The sequence below is a fragment of the Wyeomyia smithii genome, chromosome 3 (assembly GCF_029784165.1).
Source record: "Wyeomyia smithii strain HCP4-BCI-WySm-NY-G18 chromosome 3, ASM2978416v1, whole genome shotgun sequence".
Taxonomy (NCBI): domain Eukaryota; kingdom Metazoa; phylum Arthropoda; class Insecta; order Diptera; family Culicidae; genus Wyeomyia; species Wyeomyia smithii.
In genome coordinates, this window is record NC_073696.1 from 205803174 (window position 1) to 205822204 (window position 19031).

The window sequence follows — 19031 nt, forward strand, 5'->3', positions numbered from 1 at the left end:
CTTCCGACCCAGCATGAAGCAGTCGGTGCATCTGCTGTCAAATTGCATATATAGTTAAGTGAAAAACTTCGGAATTTTGGTAGTTTTAACTCAACTGAGTACCTCTGTGCAAAGAGATGAATAATTATGGAATTGAATGGAGAATAGGGTGTTTTAGGGGTATGTATATTATTTTTTCTTTTGATAAGAAATGTCAAAGAAACTCATTTTCTACTGACTTATTTTAATTTAAACAGCAGAACTATTGAAAAAATTGATTTTGAATTTTAACAACTGTAAGTGATTTTAAGACAAACCCGGCCGTCAAGAAATCATGACACAGGGATGCCAAGTCATATTTCAAATGTCTTCACACTCCATAAAAAATATCTGCACACATAAGCAATCTGTAAACACGGTCCCCATTGAATATTAGCAAAAATTCCAGTGAAAACATTCAATCGGGTGCGGTTAACACACCGACTATTAGGCTTCCACTTATTCACACGAGCTCTAATGTCTTCGAAATTAAGACAAGTCTTCGCATTTGGCATCCCTGTCATAGCATGCGAACCAGGGTTATATTTCCACAGAAATGTCATTTTGTGCTCTACCAGGGTTTTATTGTCTTGCAGCCGAAGTGGTACTTTGTTCACTACTTGCCAGTGAGTGAAAATTTAAAACTATATTATTTTTCAATTTTAAAATCAAAGAAAAATCGTAGGGACTTAAGAAAAATACGTAGTGCCTACTGAAAAATCGGTCATCGATTAGTATAAGAAAAAGCAAATATTTTTTCAAATTAAAACTCCCCATTGCATTACCAGTAATTTGTAAACAATCGAATATGTTACAACATGCATAATATATATGTAACATTGGCGATTATTTCAAGGGTCATCCGACTTGGCACTTAAAAGTCACAATACCTTGCCAACTAGTTGTTTAGTAATGATGATGGGAACTTCATAGCCGCAGGGTTACAAAGTTAAAATTTGCCAAACGGGTTCAGACCTCAGTTAAGATACAGACCATTTCAGGGAACAACGGACTTAAGCAAGGACTTATTCTCCTTCCTATACAATCAAACTGGCCAGAAAGACATTCATAGTGAATTTTTTTTGGGTCCGTGCCAACTAGAGATACTCAGAGAGAGAGAGAAAGAAAGAGAGAGAAGCGATTAAAAAATCGAAAAAGGGTAGGTAACATCTTACGAACTTTTGTTACAGCGTCCGCCATTATGATGCGTAAAAAGCTGGGATGTACCCAGGGCTATGCTATAAACGTCAAATCCGATATATCAGTCGCGTTTAAAGCGGTACCACTAACACAGTAAGACACGACAAGATGACAATCATTTTGGTAACACCATTTACACGGTTACATATATCTTCATGTTAGAACTGCACTGTGGTCGAGAAAAATCATGGTTTTCAAATTGTTTACTGAACAAATGATTAGGATTTTGGATCTAGGATACTCATTAAACGTTATACCCCTGGATGTACCTTTTTTTTGTTCACAACATTTATTTGACACGGCACAATACAAATTAATGTTTTACGGAGCCAACTATATCCCCTTGATGTACCTGTTTGCAATATCTTTCAATGTGTACCACAGACTTACAGACATAGCATTGTGAACAAATTTTCTATAAAATTATCGTTTGGCTCATATCAGTACTTTACGCACAGAGAACAGACTAACAGGCGACGGACAAACGGTCTGAAAAAAGTGTGTAAAATTTTGCATGTGCGCCATGAATTATCCTCCAAATAATACCCCTCGTTATGCTTAATGGTAAAGTAAAGTGTGATGTCGCTACCGTCGCTAAACGGACTGTATTTTCATCAGTGTATGTACTTTTCACTCCCGTTGGTACTGACGTTAAAATATATTGGCTAGGCCGTTCGCTCTACGGCGACGGTAGCGACATCACATCTTAGTTTACCCCTCAGCATGACGGGGGGTGTAATTCGGAGAGTATATTTTTGCGTGCGCAATCTGTTTTCCATACTTTTTATCGTTTGCTTGTTAGTCTGTTCTCTTTCCTTACCGTAGTAACGCTAACACCACAAACAAACAAACAGACGTGCCACTCAGTGGTGTATGAGTGTAACGTTTGAATAAGGACGAAGATTTTTCAGAATTTTTCTTCGAAAAGGCACGTCTGTTTGTCTGTGCTAGCACCATCTGCTGCCATGAGCGCGATGCGGCTTGTTTTTCGGCATCAGCGCTAGCGTACGTGCATGTGGGGGAACAACAAGATATGTATGAGATTACATGACAGCGCCATCCCTATACCGAGTAACAGTGAATGACAATGAACTCATGTTCTGGGCTCAAATTCAATTGTGCCCGCTGTCAGCAGTAAGATAGAGATGTATGAAAAAAGGCTGTGATATGCTATCTCGTTTACACAACTGTTGCGATGTTAGCCCTTGAAACATGGTGCGATTCCTTAGGGGTGCTGTTATCCGATTGAAAATTTGGAATGATCGTTTTTTGTAGCGATGGAGCTAGATTTATATAAAAATAAAGCCCCGAGGCAGGCGCCCAGCTAAAGTTCCATATACTTATCATTTTAGTCGGAAAGACTCTTCACTCATTCAACATAGAAAAAGATAGCATGTTGTCCCCGTGTTCGACTCAGATTTTGACAGTTCGATTGGCTCATGACATTCTCTCTGCATATCCCTCCCTCTGAGTATTGCAGCTAGTGTCAACCTACCCAGGTATAAAGAAATTATATAGTGATTTACGACGCAAATAAAGAAAACATACGGATTTTTTTGGGTTTACTTTTTCTTTTTTTTTTCCTGGTGAGTATATCTTACTCAGTTTAGAGTAAAAAAATAAGCGTGTATGCTTATTTGCAAGAATGAGAAATACTCTCTTTTCGCTTTACATCATATTTTGACAAATAAGTTACGCGAATTCGCTAACGTGTGAAGAGGACACCGGTTTTTTACCAATCAACGTCAATGCGTTTCATTGTCGTTCGCCTTCAGCTGCTGCATGCATTTTGATGAAGCTGGAGAGAAACTTCAAAGCACATTCAACAAATTAAATTTGATCAGGGCGGTTTGTAGCGAAACATTCATTCCTGAAATCTCATAGAATATACTGTAGTTTATAAAATTAGAAATGTCAGCCCTTACGCAGTACAGCCGAGCCGAGGTCGCAAAGCACAACACACAACAAGATCTATGGTTTGTTATCGACGATAAAGTGTACGACGTCACCAAATTCCAAAATGAGGTATGATTTCCAAAGGATTTGCATGACTAGTTGTTCATGTAACTGATCATTCCCTTTCACAGCACCCCGGTGGAGAGGAAGTTCTGTTTGAGGCAGCTGGAAAAGATTCGACCAACGAGTTCAATGATGTTGGGCATAGCACAGATGCAAAGTGAGTTCTCTGAATCACCTGAATAGATTTTCTGCTTGAGGACTCTCTAGTAATTTCGCATACTGTATGCGGAATACAGGATTATTTAAATGATTTTAGACACTAACATTATCGTTTTTTTATTTACAAGACAACAAATGAAACAGTACCTGGTAGGTGAAATCATCGAGAGCGAACGTACAAAAAAGACTAAAGAAACAGAGTAAGTATAAATTGTAACATCGAATTTAGTTATTCTAAGTTAGATACTCTAGCTTGGGTTTTTTTGCGTTGCATATACGAACTTTGTTTTACTTTATCCTTCATCTCAGTACTACCTCTCCGTCCGCATCCGGTGGTTCCTGGCTTGGTTCTCTAAAAGCTAAACTATTCGGTTAACTAGCTGAAGCATAGGTGCTTTATGTTCTCCAATATTCCGCAGCTGTGTTGTTTCTATTTTAGCAGCTGCGCCATTATTTAAACATTCCTTTAATATTTCTTAAATTTGTGTTTGAAAATCTCTAGTAGCAAGATTGTGGTGTTACCTATAATAATAAAAACATTTCAATAACAGACTTGTTTTGTTTTTCATGCGACCATTTATTGTGAATATTTCCTATCCCTGTCTTTTTATTAGTAGCAGTTACTTTAGTTTCTGTGTAGTAGTAATATTTTCACTACGTAAATATTTCTGAATGACTAATGTCGCGTAATTGTCACACAAACAAGTTATTTTTACAAATACAAAACAATGTACAAACAAAACCCTATGATTAACTCTATTCTATATTTCGATCAGGAATAATCTGATCAAAAATATTATTCAAATAGCAATTTTCATGACATTATTCATGGTTGGGTTTTAGAATATACCTGCATATTGGTTTTGCTTGGAATAGGGTATGTAGTTGGGTGACACGTGAGCCGTTACAGTTTACAACTGCGATGCTAGCTCATTTTGTTTTCAATTATTTAATAGTTTTGTTGATTACAAACTAACATGTTCAATCTATTTCAGCTGCCAGCGGATGGCTATCATCATCGGATCAGCGACAGCTCTGGGATTGGGATTAGTTCTAATCTACAAAGCGTTGAAAAAATAATTGTTGAAACTACCAGAGATCAAGATTCTAATCAAGTATTATGGAGGTTCAAGCATCACTTTATTTAGCATATAACACCAATACGAAATAAATGCAATAGGTACTCCAGAGAGACTTCGAGGAAAAATGGATATAGCGAATATTTTACTAATTTTTCTCTAGTTCAAATGTTTATTCCACATTGAATTATAAATGATTAACCCTCTGCAGCTTCTCTATGAGAAACAATTCCTATGATACCAGACCAGTTTAAACAAATCAGTTCACACTCAATTTTTGAACACGATTTATGTTTGGAATTATTGAATCTGTCGCTTTTGTTTGGCTCATTCGAAAACATGCTCATTTTGAATTTTTTCCGAATCAATCTTTTCGTACGAAAGTCGGAACCAGCCGTAAACATGAGAAGGGTGATTAAAAGAAGAAGGCATAGAAGCTAATGCTTGTTCAATTGACCCAGACATGGAATTATGCTAGTATTGAAAAAATATTTAAAAATGTATTGTGTTATTTGCTTTCTTATATCCGAACTTCAATTTTTCGATGTACACGTACTGCCCTGAAGAGGCAAAATATCCACTTTTATAACGTCTGTATTCGCCAGAGTGGGCAAAAATATTCCAAATGTTTTTGATGGTTCTAATTTCGTCTGGACGAAAGTATGAGGAGTATAACAATTGAATCCAATCACCGCAATATTAATAACAGATAGCAACCAGACATATACAACAGACCTAATACGGTTAACTAATGAAAAATTATGATTCCAGAGCAACAAGAGTTGAGCAATTAAAAGATTACTTAAAAAAAGTGAGAATCAAAAATTTGATTAATCAAGCTAATTTTGTTTTTTTTTTTTTCATTCAATTCCATTCAATCTAAACATATAAAAATGCAGCTCTGTCTGTCTGATTCATAAAGGCTTGGAAACTACCAAACCGATCGGCGTGAAATTTTGTATATAGAGGTTTTAGAGGCCGGGAAAGGTGACTAAGATTGTTCGAGACCCCTCCCTCTTCTGCAAGGGAGGGGTCCCATACAAATGAAACACAAATTTCTGCACATCTTGAAAACTAACCAAGCAAATGAAACCAAATTTGGCATGTGGATGTTTTTAGGAGTAACAAATATGTCCATGTTGGTTCGACACCCTTCCCTCCTCTGGAAGGGAGGGGTCCCATACAAATGAAACACAAATTTCTGCACATCTCGAGAACTAACCAAGTAAATAGAACCAAATTTGGTAGGTAGATGTTTTTAGGGGTAACAAATATATCCATAATGGTTTGACACCCCTCCCTCTTCTACAAGGGAGGGGTCCCATACAAATGAAACACGGATTTCGCAAAGCTCGAGAACCAATCAACCAAATACAACCAAATTTGGTATGTGAATGTTTTTAGAGGTAGTAAGTATATCCATAATGGTTCGACTCTCCTCCCTCTTCTGTGAGGGAGGGGTTCATAACAATTGAAACACAAATTTCTGCTTATCTCGAGAACTAACCAACTAAATGAAACCAAATTTGGCAGGTGATTGTTCTAAGGGGCAACAAATATATCCATAATGTTTCGACACTCTTCCTCCTTCTGGCATGTCTCCAAATACCATTTCGAAATCCAAGATGGCGACTTACTGTTTCTGAAAAATAGCGGCAAATGACCAAATACCACCCAACATGGGTATTTCCGGAATTTTTATGATGCACTGAAGCCACAAATCGACCTCAGACAACATTTCGAATTGTAAGATGGCGACTTCCGGTGTCTGGAAAACAGCCGAAAATGACCAAAAGAAACCCAATTTGAGTGTTTATTTAACCAGATTGAAGCTCAGAGGCCAGAAATCGTTTACAAATGTCATTTTGAAATCTAAGATGGCGACTTCCGGTTCCCGAAAAACAGCGACAAATGACCAAATACCACCTAATATGGGTATTTCCGGAATTGTTATGACGCACTGAAGCCACAAATCGACCTCAGACAACATTTTGAATTGTAAGATGGCGACTTCCGGTGTCTGAAAAACAGCCGAAATGATCAAATACCACTCAATATGAGCGTTTCTTTGACCAAATTGACGCACGGACGCCGGAAATTGTTCCCAAATGCCATCTTGAAGTCCAAGATGGCGATTTCCGGTTTTCGAAAAACAGCGGCCAATGACCAAATACCCCTCAATACGCGTATTTCCGGAATTGTTATGATGCACTGAAGCCACAAATCGACCTGTCAACCTCGGACAAGATTTTGAATTGTAAGAAGGCGACTTCCGGTGCCTGGAAAACAACCGAAAATGACCAAATACCACTCAATATGAGTGTTTCTTCAACCAGATTGACGCTCAGAGCCCAAAAATTGTCTAATTGTCTCCTAATGCCATTTTGAAATCCAAGATGGCGACTTCCGGTTTCTGAAAAACAGCCACAAATGACCAAATTTGGGTGGTATTTCCGGGATTGTTATGACGCACTGAAGCCACAAATCGACCTCAGACAACATTTTGAATTGTAAGATGGCGACTTCCAATGTCTGGAAAACAGCCTAAAGTGACCAAATACCACCCAATATAGTATCTCTGGAACGAGAATTGACCTCAGACACCATTATGAATTGTAAGATGGCAACTTCCGGTTTCTAAAATATGGCCGATTTCCATAAAATATGAGTATCTTCGGAACCAGAATGATACACAGGAGCTAGAATCGACCACAGACACCATTTTGAAATCGAAGATGGTGACATCCGGTTTCTGGAAAACAGCCGAAAATGACCAAATAACACCCAATATGGGTGTTTCTTAAACCAGAATAACGCTCACGGGTCAGAAATTGTTTCCAAATGCCATTTTAAAATCCAAGATGGCGACTTACGGTTCCTGAAAAATAGCCGAAAGTGATCAAATACCACCCAATATGAGTATCACCGAATCCAGAATGATGCAAGGAGCTATAAATTGACCTTAACCACTAGTTTGAATTGAAAAACGGCAGCTTCTGGGAAACAGCCGATAATAACCGAATACTACTACATATGGATATGTCCGTAATCTAAATGATGTAGAGAAGCCAAGCATTGACCCTGGACACCATTTTGAATTAGAAGATGACCACTTTTATTTTCTTTAAAACAACGAAAATAACTGAAATGCACCCAATATATATCCGGAATAGAGGTCATGTACAAAAGCCAAATGTCGAGGATGTGGTTATTCCGATAAAACCAATCATTTATAAACGATATAATTCAATCGCAAGGAATCAATGAATTTTAAATGTTTAAAATTATTAAATTAAACACTAAAATAGGCGGGACGAAGTTTGCCGGGTCAGCTAGTCGGATATAAAAACTCAGTACTAACAGAACTATGTTTTGAATTGACGATTAATTCATATTCCACAATATTTCTCGTATTTTCTATCAAGAAAAATGAAACGATTTCATTTCTATGAATTTTACTTTTACACTATTCACTTAGCAAACAATTTATGGTGTGGTGCTTATTACGGGAGTCACTCCACGGTGAAATCAGAGTAAAGTGAACAAAATCCTATTACGGGACTCACGTAAGTGGGAAAAACGTCGCAAAGTGACATCTGCCGCGGAATCTGGGTTATTATGGGTGTCATATCAGTGAAGTGAGAACGGAAAAAGCGACGTTTCGCGTGGAATTATTTCACGACCATTTTGAACGGTGAAATGATTCCACGAAGATGCCATAAGTCTTAAAGTTAATTGATTTGTGATCTAATGGTAAATATTGGATTTATTCTTCAGCAACGAATTTTCGAATTTTCTTTTTTTTTTTTTGCCCGATGAAAAAAATGCAAACTAGTTTAGGAAATTTTCGATACCGAAAAAAAAAACATTTTTTTTGATGCCGAATGTTTTAGAAATGCAGAACACGTCAAGATCTGGTGTTATCTGAAAAAACGGAAAAAACGACTTTCTGGGACTTAGAGATTTTTGAGCTGGGAAACAATCTCTTTTCACTTGTCCTATTCTCAATTTCACTTCACTGTCAATCTCACCCCACGGAGGTGATTTTTGTCACCTCACTTGAGGTGGAATCGGGAATAGGTCTAAAAAAGTGAAGTGAGCGTGAGAGTTAAATATACTTCACCGTGAAGTGACTCCCGTAATAAGCACCATTATGCACAAATAGTGGGTTTTCTAATATAACTGCCAGTAAAAATCATGTCAAATTATTTCATATTATTCAAACTACGTAGGTATTATTTTTGGGGTCTATGAATGGTTCCGTAGTTGCGTATGGACTGGCAAAGGGTAATTAAACAATATACAAATTCACTATAAGTATTTTAGCAACTTAATAACGCAAACATTGGGCGTAATTCGTAACTGCTGTGTAAGTTGGTTTAGCAGATAGTTATAGAATTTACTCTTACATAAAATATAAAAGTCTTTAGAATTTTAGAATATTAATCAATACAAAACAAGCTTAGCCTAATATGGTTAACTAAAAGTAAGACGTTATTTACATGATAAGCCTATGACTAATAAGTACGACATACCCCAAGCTGGGGAAAAACCTAAATTTTTCCGCAACGATTTTTTTTTTTGCGAAAAACAAATGCTCTGCGGAAATGTTTATGCGATCTGTTGCTTTGATTAGTCAATAAATTTATTAATTAGCATTTCAGTCATCCACTCAATAAATTTTGCAGACTTTTTTGTTTAGCTATCATTTATAATCAAAACACTTCCAATGTGATGGTCTTTTTTTAAGCAAATAGAAGCCACACAAATTAACTACTCAGACAGACAATTTGCAACTACTGTTGGGCTAAGGTAAAAAGAAGAATGAAATTAAAATTGTCGAAATGATTGAAAATATCATTTAGGCTGTTACAAATTGTCAAACCCCCCCCCCCTCCCATCAAAAATCTTGAAGGAAAAAAGCTCAAACCGTTTTGTTCATTTCATTGGTTCTCCGACACCATAAATGCTTAATTTAGCAACAAACAAGTCAGGTGACAGCGAGAGTGTCGTCGAAAGGCAAGCGAAATAAATAATAATAATAATAAGGTGTTATTTTTCAGCATTTATTTGAGTGCAAGTTACAAACGTCATAACTTGCACACAAACTTTGATCAAAGATATTTCTTTTTTTTCGTCTCGGTGCTATTTATTTTTTGCCAGTAAGTTAACACAAAAAAAATATCACTTTAGATCCACCAAAAGGATCTAAAGAAATATTTTTTTTCTCAAAAGAACAAATGTTGATTGAACAATTAATGATCGAGCAAATATTCTGCGTTACACAAAAAAATATTAAAATTACACAATTTCATACCGTCACACAATTTTTTTCAAATGACTTTTTAACCTGTTAAAAGTCGACTTAATTATATTGCAAAATATATGCGTTCATGGCGCAAAATATATAAATCTTTACTAGGAATTCGTTTTCTATTTCTTCTGAAAGAAAAATATAATTACACAAATATACACTAGCGTGACAATAAATTATTAGAAACGATAGTTTATGATTTTAGCCTAGAGATGGATGATTAGCCAATTGGAACGAGCAGCCAGGTTTAAACGGTGCTACGTCAAGATTTTTGCCGGTGGTAGGGGTCGGTTACATCAACTAGAATACATGGAAGCGTCTGGCGAAGTGCAAAGGCAATCATTGTATCTCCTGCAGGCAATTCGCTACTTATCGAATATTAGTAAACAAATTTAGAACACTTTTGTTTTCCTTCTGGCTGCGCGCTTTACTAAACACATTCCAGAAGCGTAATGTTTCATCCCCTGCGCCAGTGACGATCGCTTCGCCGTCTGGACTGAGTGCCAGATATAGAACACGATATGAGTGTCCAGTTAGTTTGGCAACCTGAGTTAGTGATGGATACTTCCACACCAGGATTTGATTTTGCGAATAGCCATGGGTGGAAACCAATTCCGAGGAGTGTTTTGACCAGGCTAGGTTACAAACTTGGGATCCCGTATCAACGCATTGCATGGGCTGCCCCGTCAGGGTGTTCCAGAAGCGTATACAACGATCTGCCGTACCGCCTCCACTAGCTAGCAGTCCATGATGGTGAGGAGACCATGCGATGGCTTTTACTGCGGCCATATGCTCCGAGTACGATTGTACTGGATTGGACGAATGCTGATTCCAAACATACAATCGATTGTCGTTACCACCGCTGGCTAAATACTGATTATCCGGGGACCACTTGAGACCGCATACCTCTTGCCGGTGACCGACAAGACGCCGCTCGAATACCTGCGTCGGGGTACGCGTGTCACGCTGCATAATCAAACGATCTCGAGACCCGCTCGAGAGGACATCTCCATTCCAGGCTAGAGCTCCCACGCGAGCCGAATGACCTTGCAGTTTGTTGACCTACAATTGAAAGTGAAAAAAGAGAAATTCAGTAGGGTACGCACTTTTTGTTGCCTGTTGATTAGGGTAAAATCAAACAATACTGCGAACGCGTCAGAAAATTAGCAAAAAATTACGTGAGGCGAAGGTGACTGTGTATGGTTTATTCAATACGCGTTGCCGAATAGTCAAGTGCGTATTTGGGCTTCGGTGTTTTCGTCAGTGATGCGGTAAAAATGGTTTTACTTTTATTATCACGATTCAATTATTGTGCGAAGAAATTACATCCAAGTTTAATTTCTAGTTAGGTTACCGTGAAAAAGCGAGTAACATATCTACTTCCACTGTTTGAAGACCCCTTGCACGCTACTGTTTGCAATTCTAGTGGTGCGTATGTCATACATGTAAATTAAGTTGCGAATTTCTATTTTATGAACAAACAAACAAAAAGCAAATATTAGGTATCCAATTCTGAGTAGTCCAGCCTTGATGAGAGATAGATGTGTGTTTGCTACCCCCACGTTTTATGTTTTATTAGTTTTCCACACTTTGAACTATTTGGATGAAATTTTACTGAATTAGGCTACCAGCTCTATTTTCGTCAGGTTTTATCTATTACCGCCAGCGGGTAAATGATGTCCAAGATCGTTCAACTCTTACATGAAAGTTCTTCATAAAGCAGAGTACCTTTCTGCAAAAAATCAGTTCTCAATGACCTTATAAACCCCAGGGACGATGATAGGTGAAACCTGACGATAATAGAGCCGAACCCCTATATATTTTTTTTCTAATTTTGTGCATTTTTTCATGCAAAACACGTTGAAGAACATCACAATTTTATTTTAAAAAATCAAAACACGTTGAAGAACATCATAATTTTATTTAAAAAAATCACGATCAGAGTTTATGAATGTATAAACAAAAAAAAAAGTTCTAAAGAACTTTTTAGTAAAATAATATTGTGAATATCAGAACTCCGCTCTCCTGAGAAGACTGTTATCTAGACTAAGTCTGAATCAGTATTTGAAAGATATTCCAAAAATGAGAAGTTGGTTTTTGAGTAATGCAATGTTCTTTTAGACAAACTGATGAAAACAAACTCATACTGATGATAAAAAAATATAAGAGCACTATGAAGAAAACTCGGCTTGCGAACTCTTGCGAGAATACGCCGGCTATATGTTAAGAGATTAGATTGATACAAAACTATTGCAACGTTCATGTTGATCAACCGTACAGTGTTTACTTTTTAATTGAAATCAACCATAAAAGACAATCTTTATTTTGCCCCGAGTGCAACCGTGATGAAAGTGAATGCAAATAAAAATCAATTTAAAAAAATAAGTTGCTGATTTACAATATTTGCTTAAAGAAGCAAGCCCTACTGTTGACGCTATCAAAAAGTCAAATGCACTCTATAAAGAAGATCAATCCAGTGAGCCGTTTTCCAGAACGATTACTTAGAGACGAGGAGCGACGCTTTTCCAATGTTGCCTCTTACCAAACAATCAATATTTACCGACTCTCCAAACGTAAATTTCGCTTCTTCTGCGGGGTTGCAAAAAATAATACGTACCTGTTTACTGGCGGCCACATCCCACACAGTGACGTACCCATGGTGCGTGCCAACCGCAAGCTGATGCCCCCGTTCACTCCACGACACCGAAGTAACCGTGTTCGCGTCGGAACTCAAATCGCAAAGACGGGTGACCTGAAGAGATTGAAATGTTATGTTTAAAAGTGGCAATTCGAATGTTTGTGATTGATCTTACTTGACTAGTACAGGCGCTCCACAGATACACGCAGCTTCCAAGGCCCACTGCCAGTACATTTTGAGCAGACCAATCCACCAGATTCAGATAGAAGTCATCCTGCAATTCCGGTGCGTCTAACACCTTGAACGGGATCTTGGAGATTTTACGGGTAGCTTTCCGCGGCGATCGTAATAGTTTTTGGCTTTTAATGCTGACCGGTGACAGCGAGTACGGGCATTGCTCATTGTAATCCTGAAAAAGTAGGAAAAAAAAGGTCAATGTGGTGATAAGATTGAATATTAAGATTGTAGAATAAAGGTAAACAAATTCTGTATAATCAATTGTGCGTTCTAGAAGTGAGGCTTAGTTTTTAAAAGCCATCGATCAATGATTAAAGTTCAGTTTTAAAAGCGAGTAATTACCACGTAGTATTCAAGCAACTTTACCGTTTTAATTTAAATATACAATGAGTTCTTTTTTCAGTTCCTGTCTCATAGTCACGTGTCAAAGCGGACACGGATACTTAATTCAATTAAATGCACACATATATAACTAGAGCACTCGTCTCTGAATGTAATGTCTCGAAAATAGGTTTCAAAGTTCAAGAAAGTACATGAAAGTGCAACGGCGCAATGGCTCCGAAGCAAATGGTGTCAAATCAGGCTTTCCGATCGTTGACTTCCATTCCAGTTTAGTAGTGCATTCTGGTTGTTCTTCGATTTAATAGCATGTATGCAGTCGAAGTGTCGATTCAGCGTTCGCACGTCGGTGACAAAGTAATGCTCGGAAAGCTTCTTTCAGGCGGTAATAGTTTGTGCCTTGCATCGAATGTTTTAATGGGTTTCTTAGAAAACTATACTGCGCGATTTTCACATATTCTGCCACGATTTGGCCAATGGCCTTTGTATTTCTTTGCTTAGCAAACATTAAGCAAACATTTAGTGTGGTCATGGTTATGATGAAGATTTTTAACCGACTCTTATATTATCCAGACAGTTCAATATCTTCGATTCCAAATACTGGATTACATTTTTTACGAGACATTTCTTCATAATTGATAAACGCTTTATTTTTGGTGCGGGATTGAATTTTTAAAAAGTTGTGTGAATTATTAAGTTACGTTTTGTACATCCAATTTTTTCACACGTCTATTCACGAGGGAGTCGTGACGTTTGGGTAGACCTTCAGTGACTTGATTTAATGACCTATCATATTTTTGAAAAACTATACTAGTTGATATAAGTCATCGTTGAATTTGCCTAGCTTCATGAGATGATACTTGCTTGAACAGTGCCCTGTGAGAAGATCTATGAATGTCCTTAGATCTTTCTGATGAGCCCAGCGTTTCCCCACTATTTGTGTCTATAAATTTTCATAGCGTTCTGTGAAATTTCACAAAGGGGTTCTATCGACGATTTATGATTTTATTTATGAATTTAATGATTTTAGCTGCATTTGGAACTGTCTACACACTGCCATTATTAAAATAATTTACAAAGTCCGAAAAAATATAATCTTCAAGAATTACTGCTCTTAAAATTTGTATGTAAATCGAAAGCTTTTCCTTGAAACAAAGTTTAGAATTTCTAATAACGCGAATATATAAACATATCATGTATGTAGGGGAACAAGGGGCAAGATGGCCATACGGGCCATACGGTTTCTGGCAGTAATTTTGGAACTGTTATAAATTTGAATCATTAACATTAATCTGAAGATGTAATTTTATTCAAAATAACTGGAGAAAACAAATTCGCTTTTACACAATAAACAATTGTATCATTCATGCACCTCTCGCGTATAATATTGTAGCTCACAAGCGTGAAAAATAAGGGTTTTTGCATGCGTATATGTCGTTTCGGACTCGAAAGTTTATTTCCGGTAATCGTTATTGATATTCAAACAGTTTCAATAAATAATGCAGTGTTTTCAAATGAAACATCATCTAAAAACAGCTCTTTTTCATAAGTGTTTCTCATGGGGTAGATTGGGCAGTGCTGGTAGGGGCAAAATTGCCATACCTATGCACGAAAACATAACCTACAAACCAGAAAGTGCTGTCAAAAAAGTAAACATCGTGCTAGCAGCAGTTAATAGTCAAATGGTTCGGAATTACAAACGGTTGTCGAGGCGCAAAAAATGGTCACAGTCATCATTGTCCACTGCTATAGACGCGGTTATTTCTCATCGAATGTCAGGGAACCGAGCGGCTATTGCACACGGCATTCCACGGCAAACGTTAAGACGACATTTAAGGCTGCGTCGAACAGATTCGTTTGTTGACAATCATTAAAATAAAGTTACCTAAATTTAAATTTTGTCATGTTTTATTATTCCTTCATCCGCACAGTAGTGTTTTATGAACCAAAACCTTATTTTTATATGCGGGCAAATTCATAGATAATTTTCAAATTGAAAAAGGCTAAAAAATAATGCTGTTTTGGAGTATAAATAGTGAAACAGGAAAGGAAAACTTAGTTTCGGTACCTACGATTGTACGTTACATTGATACATTGTTTAATGTTTGCTTGAAATCGAAAAATATGAACATGCCCATTATGCCCCATAGGTATGCCCAATCTACCCCGTACCGCGACAGGCCTCATACTTTTTAGTGGCTTAGGAAATTATTTATAAAATATTTAAATAACCTTTTTCTTTAGTTTCCAATGTAGCAACTCTTGAGTATTATTCTTACTCTATGTAGTAAAAATGTATTCAGTAGCTTTTTGCTCACTTTGCCCTAACAATTTGGTAAGAAGCTTAAGGTGCTCATCTTGCCCCTTGTCCCCCTATTTGATCCACATTACTTTTATACTCTCAGTATGCTCTTTGAAAATAAGTTTTTTATCGTAAACTAGCTGACCCAGAAAACGTCGTACTGCCACAAATTTTATTGGATGTCAAAAGCTTCGCATATCCCAAAAACATATGCTTATATCTTCTGAGTCGTTTCCTGAACCCAAACTCATTCCGGAGTCGGAAAGTTATGAGTAACCCTTAAAAGAGTAGAGAGGGGCAAAAGTACGCACTTAATTGTTTTCGCAACAGAACTATTGCAAACAATTATCATAAAATTCGGTTTTGTTTCCAAGTGGTACGTGAACCTTTCGGCTTCAAAATGTATAACCAGAGTTTTTCGAATTTCGTTTGTAGCATGAGAATTTCACTTTTTAGAAAAAATACTTAGATGCGAACTTATACCCAGCTTGCGGGGCAAAAGTACGCAGTTTACGGGGCAAAAGTTCGCACTGTATGAACAGTGTATTTATTACACTATGCTTAAAAAAGTTAATGGTTTTTCGCTGGTTTTGCACTAATTTTTTTTAGCTGCGTGCGAGCGGTGCCCCGAAATAATTTTCTTACTTAGGGAAATTCGGTTCTGGGGATATGTTTGGGTGTTTGGGTGATATATCCCAAAAATGGGCCTTCCAGAAGAGATTCCACTAGGGCTTCTAGAGGTCATAGAAACGAATTATTAACATTTGTTTTCGGAACCGGGGTGATACACAGAGACCCAAAAACGACTCCAGATGCCATATTAGATTCCAAAAAAGCGACTTACGGTTTCCGAAAAACAACCAAAAATGGTTGAATACCACCCAATACTGGTATTTTCGAAATCGCATTGATACTCTGAGATCAAAAATCAACTTCAGACGTTATGTTTGAATTAAAGATGGTGACTTCCGGTTTGTGATAAACAGTAAAAATTGACCAAATACCACCCCATATGAGTTATTTCGGAATCGAAATGATGCCAAGAGACCTGAAAACGATCCCAGACGTCATCTTGAATTCCAAGATGGTGACTTCCGGTTTCCGGAACACAACCTAAAATGGCCGAATACCAATATGAGTATTTCAGGGATCGGGATGATGTGCAGACACCAGAAATAAACTTTAAACGCCACCCAAAACTGGTATTTTCGAAATCGCATTGATACTCTGAGATCAAAAATCAACTTCAGACGTTATTTTTAAATTCAAGATGGTGACTTCCGGTTTCTGGAAAACATCCAAAATTGACCAAATTCCACCGCATATGAGTATGATGCCAAGAGACCTGAATACGACACCAGACGAACCAGAAGTCACCATCGAGAATTTGAAAATGGCGTCTGAAGTCGATTTCCGGTCTCAGGGCGCCTTTGATATTAAGATATACACACTCATATCACCTAGTATTTGATCGTTATCCACTCTCTGGACATCATCTCGACTACGGAAATACACATATTGGAGGGTATTCGACAACCTTAGGTTGCTTTCTAGAAACCGGAGATCGCCATCTTAAAATTCAAAATGGCGTCTGGGCCATTCTCCGATCTGTGGAAATCATCCCAGTTTCAAGAATAAATATTGGATGACATTTGGCCTTGTGTTTTTAATTTTTTCTTTGGCTTCTAGAAGCCCCTATCTATTCCGGAAGGACCATTTCGAAAGCATATCAACACAACTATTAAAACGGTTGTAAGATTTCATTTAAAAAATCATGAAACCATAATATTCCTCAGTTTCCGAGAACATCCGCATATCGCGAGTTATTTTTGAGTATTTTCTGTACAAAAACATCGCTATTAAACACATTTTTTCATTACGGTTAAATGACACTTAGTGCGTACTTTCGCCCCACAATGAGTTTTCCAACTGGTTTGAGTTTTATGACAAACATCAAAATATTTTCGGCAAAACAAATTCACCCTACAAACCACAATTATACAAGAGTTTTTTGGGCTCTGTTGTTTTGGAGTTTCTGTAGTTTACAAATAGGTCAATCATAGTTCCCAAAACTACGAAAATTAGATCAAAACAGCTCAAAACACAACTTTCCTTATCCTCCCGCTTCGCCCCATTTAAATGGAATTTTATGTGTTTACATGTGTGAATAACTGACGTTATAATACTACAAATACATACAATGTTGCCAGTTTATTTTGCTCGTATGCTTCGGAAAGGGCAATGCGTACTTTTACCTCGTGCATACTTTTGCCCCTCACTACTCTACTCATGGTCTAATTCTAGCTCACAAACGCGAAAAATCACGACCTTGATAATAAGGCATATAATTTTCTATTAAACACAAATAAATTGGCTAAGAAATTCAGATTCGAAATATTTTTTTTTTGTTATTTTGTTAGCAACAGTATAGCTTTCCAAAATGAAAAACAGCCAGAATATGATTCATACTGCACATCAGATCTCGTGCGAGGACCAAAAGCTAAACAATATTGTTTAACATAAATATTAAAAATCGAAGGACCTGATTCAGTTCAACGATTGAACAATATTAACCAAAATTTATTCGTGTAAGAATAATAGAATTATTGAAAAAACTTATGACTTAAATAAACTTTAATTCTTTGAGTAATAAATGCAGCCATAACTTAGAAGTGCGAAAACGCCGAGTTTATAGCAGATCATCAAAGCATAGGGTAGAGGAACCATATTTCGTCCGGGCACCATATTTCGCCCTCCTATGGATCCTCACGATATTAATGCTTTTGAATGTTCAAAGACAAATGATTTATTTTCGCTACTCTCAAGCTTGAAATCTCATGATATCTTTAACGCTGGTACGTGATTCATGGTTTTAATATTTTACTATTTTACGAGCCATCATTAGAGCGTCTGCTAGTTAGACTGATTTTTTTTTTTGGTTTGCAGAAACGAGTGCTAAACATTTCTAAGCCGAATTGTACTTCAAACTTTGAGCATATTGTATTTTTTATTCGCATTTGAAATTTCCTGAATCTGATTTTAATGATTTCATGTTAGTTATAACAAAAATATCGATATTTCTGAAGATTTTTCATAATTATTAAGAGGCGAAAAATGGGTCACATTACTTGCCTCGGTTCTATATTTCGCCCTGGGCGAATCTCTATACACTGTTTTGGGAATATAATGTGTGCCTAATTTTCGCCCTGTCTGTGAATAACAATTAAGTGGAAAATAATAACAACGTTTCCGACACCAGCTTGATATGGTCTTTTTATATAAAAATCAAGATTTGTATGCATGTATATTTCAACATAACCTTTGAATGCTTGTATTGATTTCCATCAAACTTGGTATACGTGTGTTTTTCACAGAGCTGATGGTCGTAGAATTGAAAAGAAAGAAAGGGATAACCATCTAGAAAAAAGATCATTCTCAGAAACATAGAATCGGTGTCCGATACCATTTTTAAGCCCGACACGGCGATTTCCAGTTTACGAAAAGTAAATCGACGTTTTCCGGTACTCTGCATACATAATTAACCACCGTTATCGATTACTATTTGGATGTTTTAGGAATATCTGTGGCTGATGTTGCATTTCCAGCGATTTTTGGACTTTCATAAAAACATTTTTAGAGAAGCACTTCAAAAATTCGCTTTGATCAATTGTTTGTTTTCACCTCCCGCTTCTTGATGTAGCAATAAGAATAATGATATGATAGCGG

At 37.0% G+C, this 19031-nt stretch overlaps 2 protein-coding genes across 7 annotated transcripts in view; one reads left to right on the forward strand and one right to left on the reverse strand.

Annotated features, from left to right (window-relative positions):
- The first annotated feature begins 2958 nt into the window (after window positions 1–2958).
- On the forward strand, window positions 2959–4978 carry LOC129728258 (cytochrome b5-like). 2 transcript variants are annotated; one of them, XM_055686684.1, is made up of 4 exons: window positions 2959–3243; window positions 3306–3394; window positions 3525–3596; window positions 4392–4978. In XM_055686684.1, the coding sequence occupies exons 1-4, from the start codon at window positions 3130–3132 to the stop codon at window positions 4474–4476; spliced, it is 360 nt and encodes a 119-aa protein (XP_055542659.1). In that variant the 5' UTR covers window positions 2959–3129; the 3' UTR covers window positions 4477–4978. The 2 variants fall into 2 exon arrangements, with proteins under 2 accessions (XP_055542659.1, XP_055542660.1); XM_055686685.1 differs by lacking the exon at window positions 4392–4978 and adding an exon at window positions 3706–3948.
- Window positions 4979–7913: 2935 nt separating this feature from the next.
- LOC129728257 (fizzy-related protein homolog) overlaps window positions 7914–19031 on the reverse strand; it is a 49330-nt gene continuing 38212 nt past the window's right edge. For all 5 annotated transcript variants that reach the window (XM_055686682.1, XM_055686680.1, XM_055686681.1 and 2 more), the window contains 3 exons: window positions 12603–12836; window positions 12407–12541; window positions 7914–10851 (listed from right to left, as the gene is read on the reverse strand). In XM_055686682.1, coding sequence (XP_055542657.1) covers window positions 10159–10851; window positions 12407–12541; window positions 12603–12836 — 1062 coding nt within the window. In that variant the 3' untranslated portion in view covers window positions 7914–10158. The remainder of the gene's footprint in view (window positions 10852–12406; window positions 12542–12602; window positions 12837–19031) is intronic.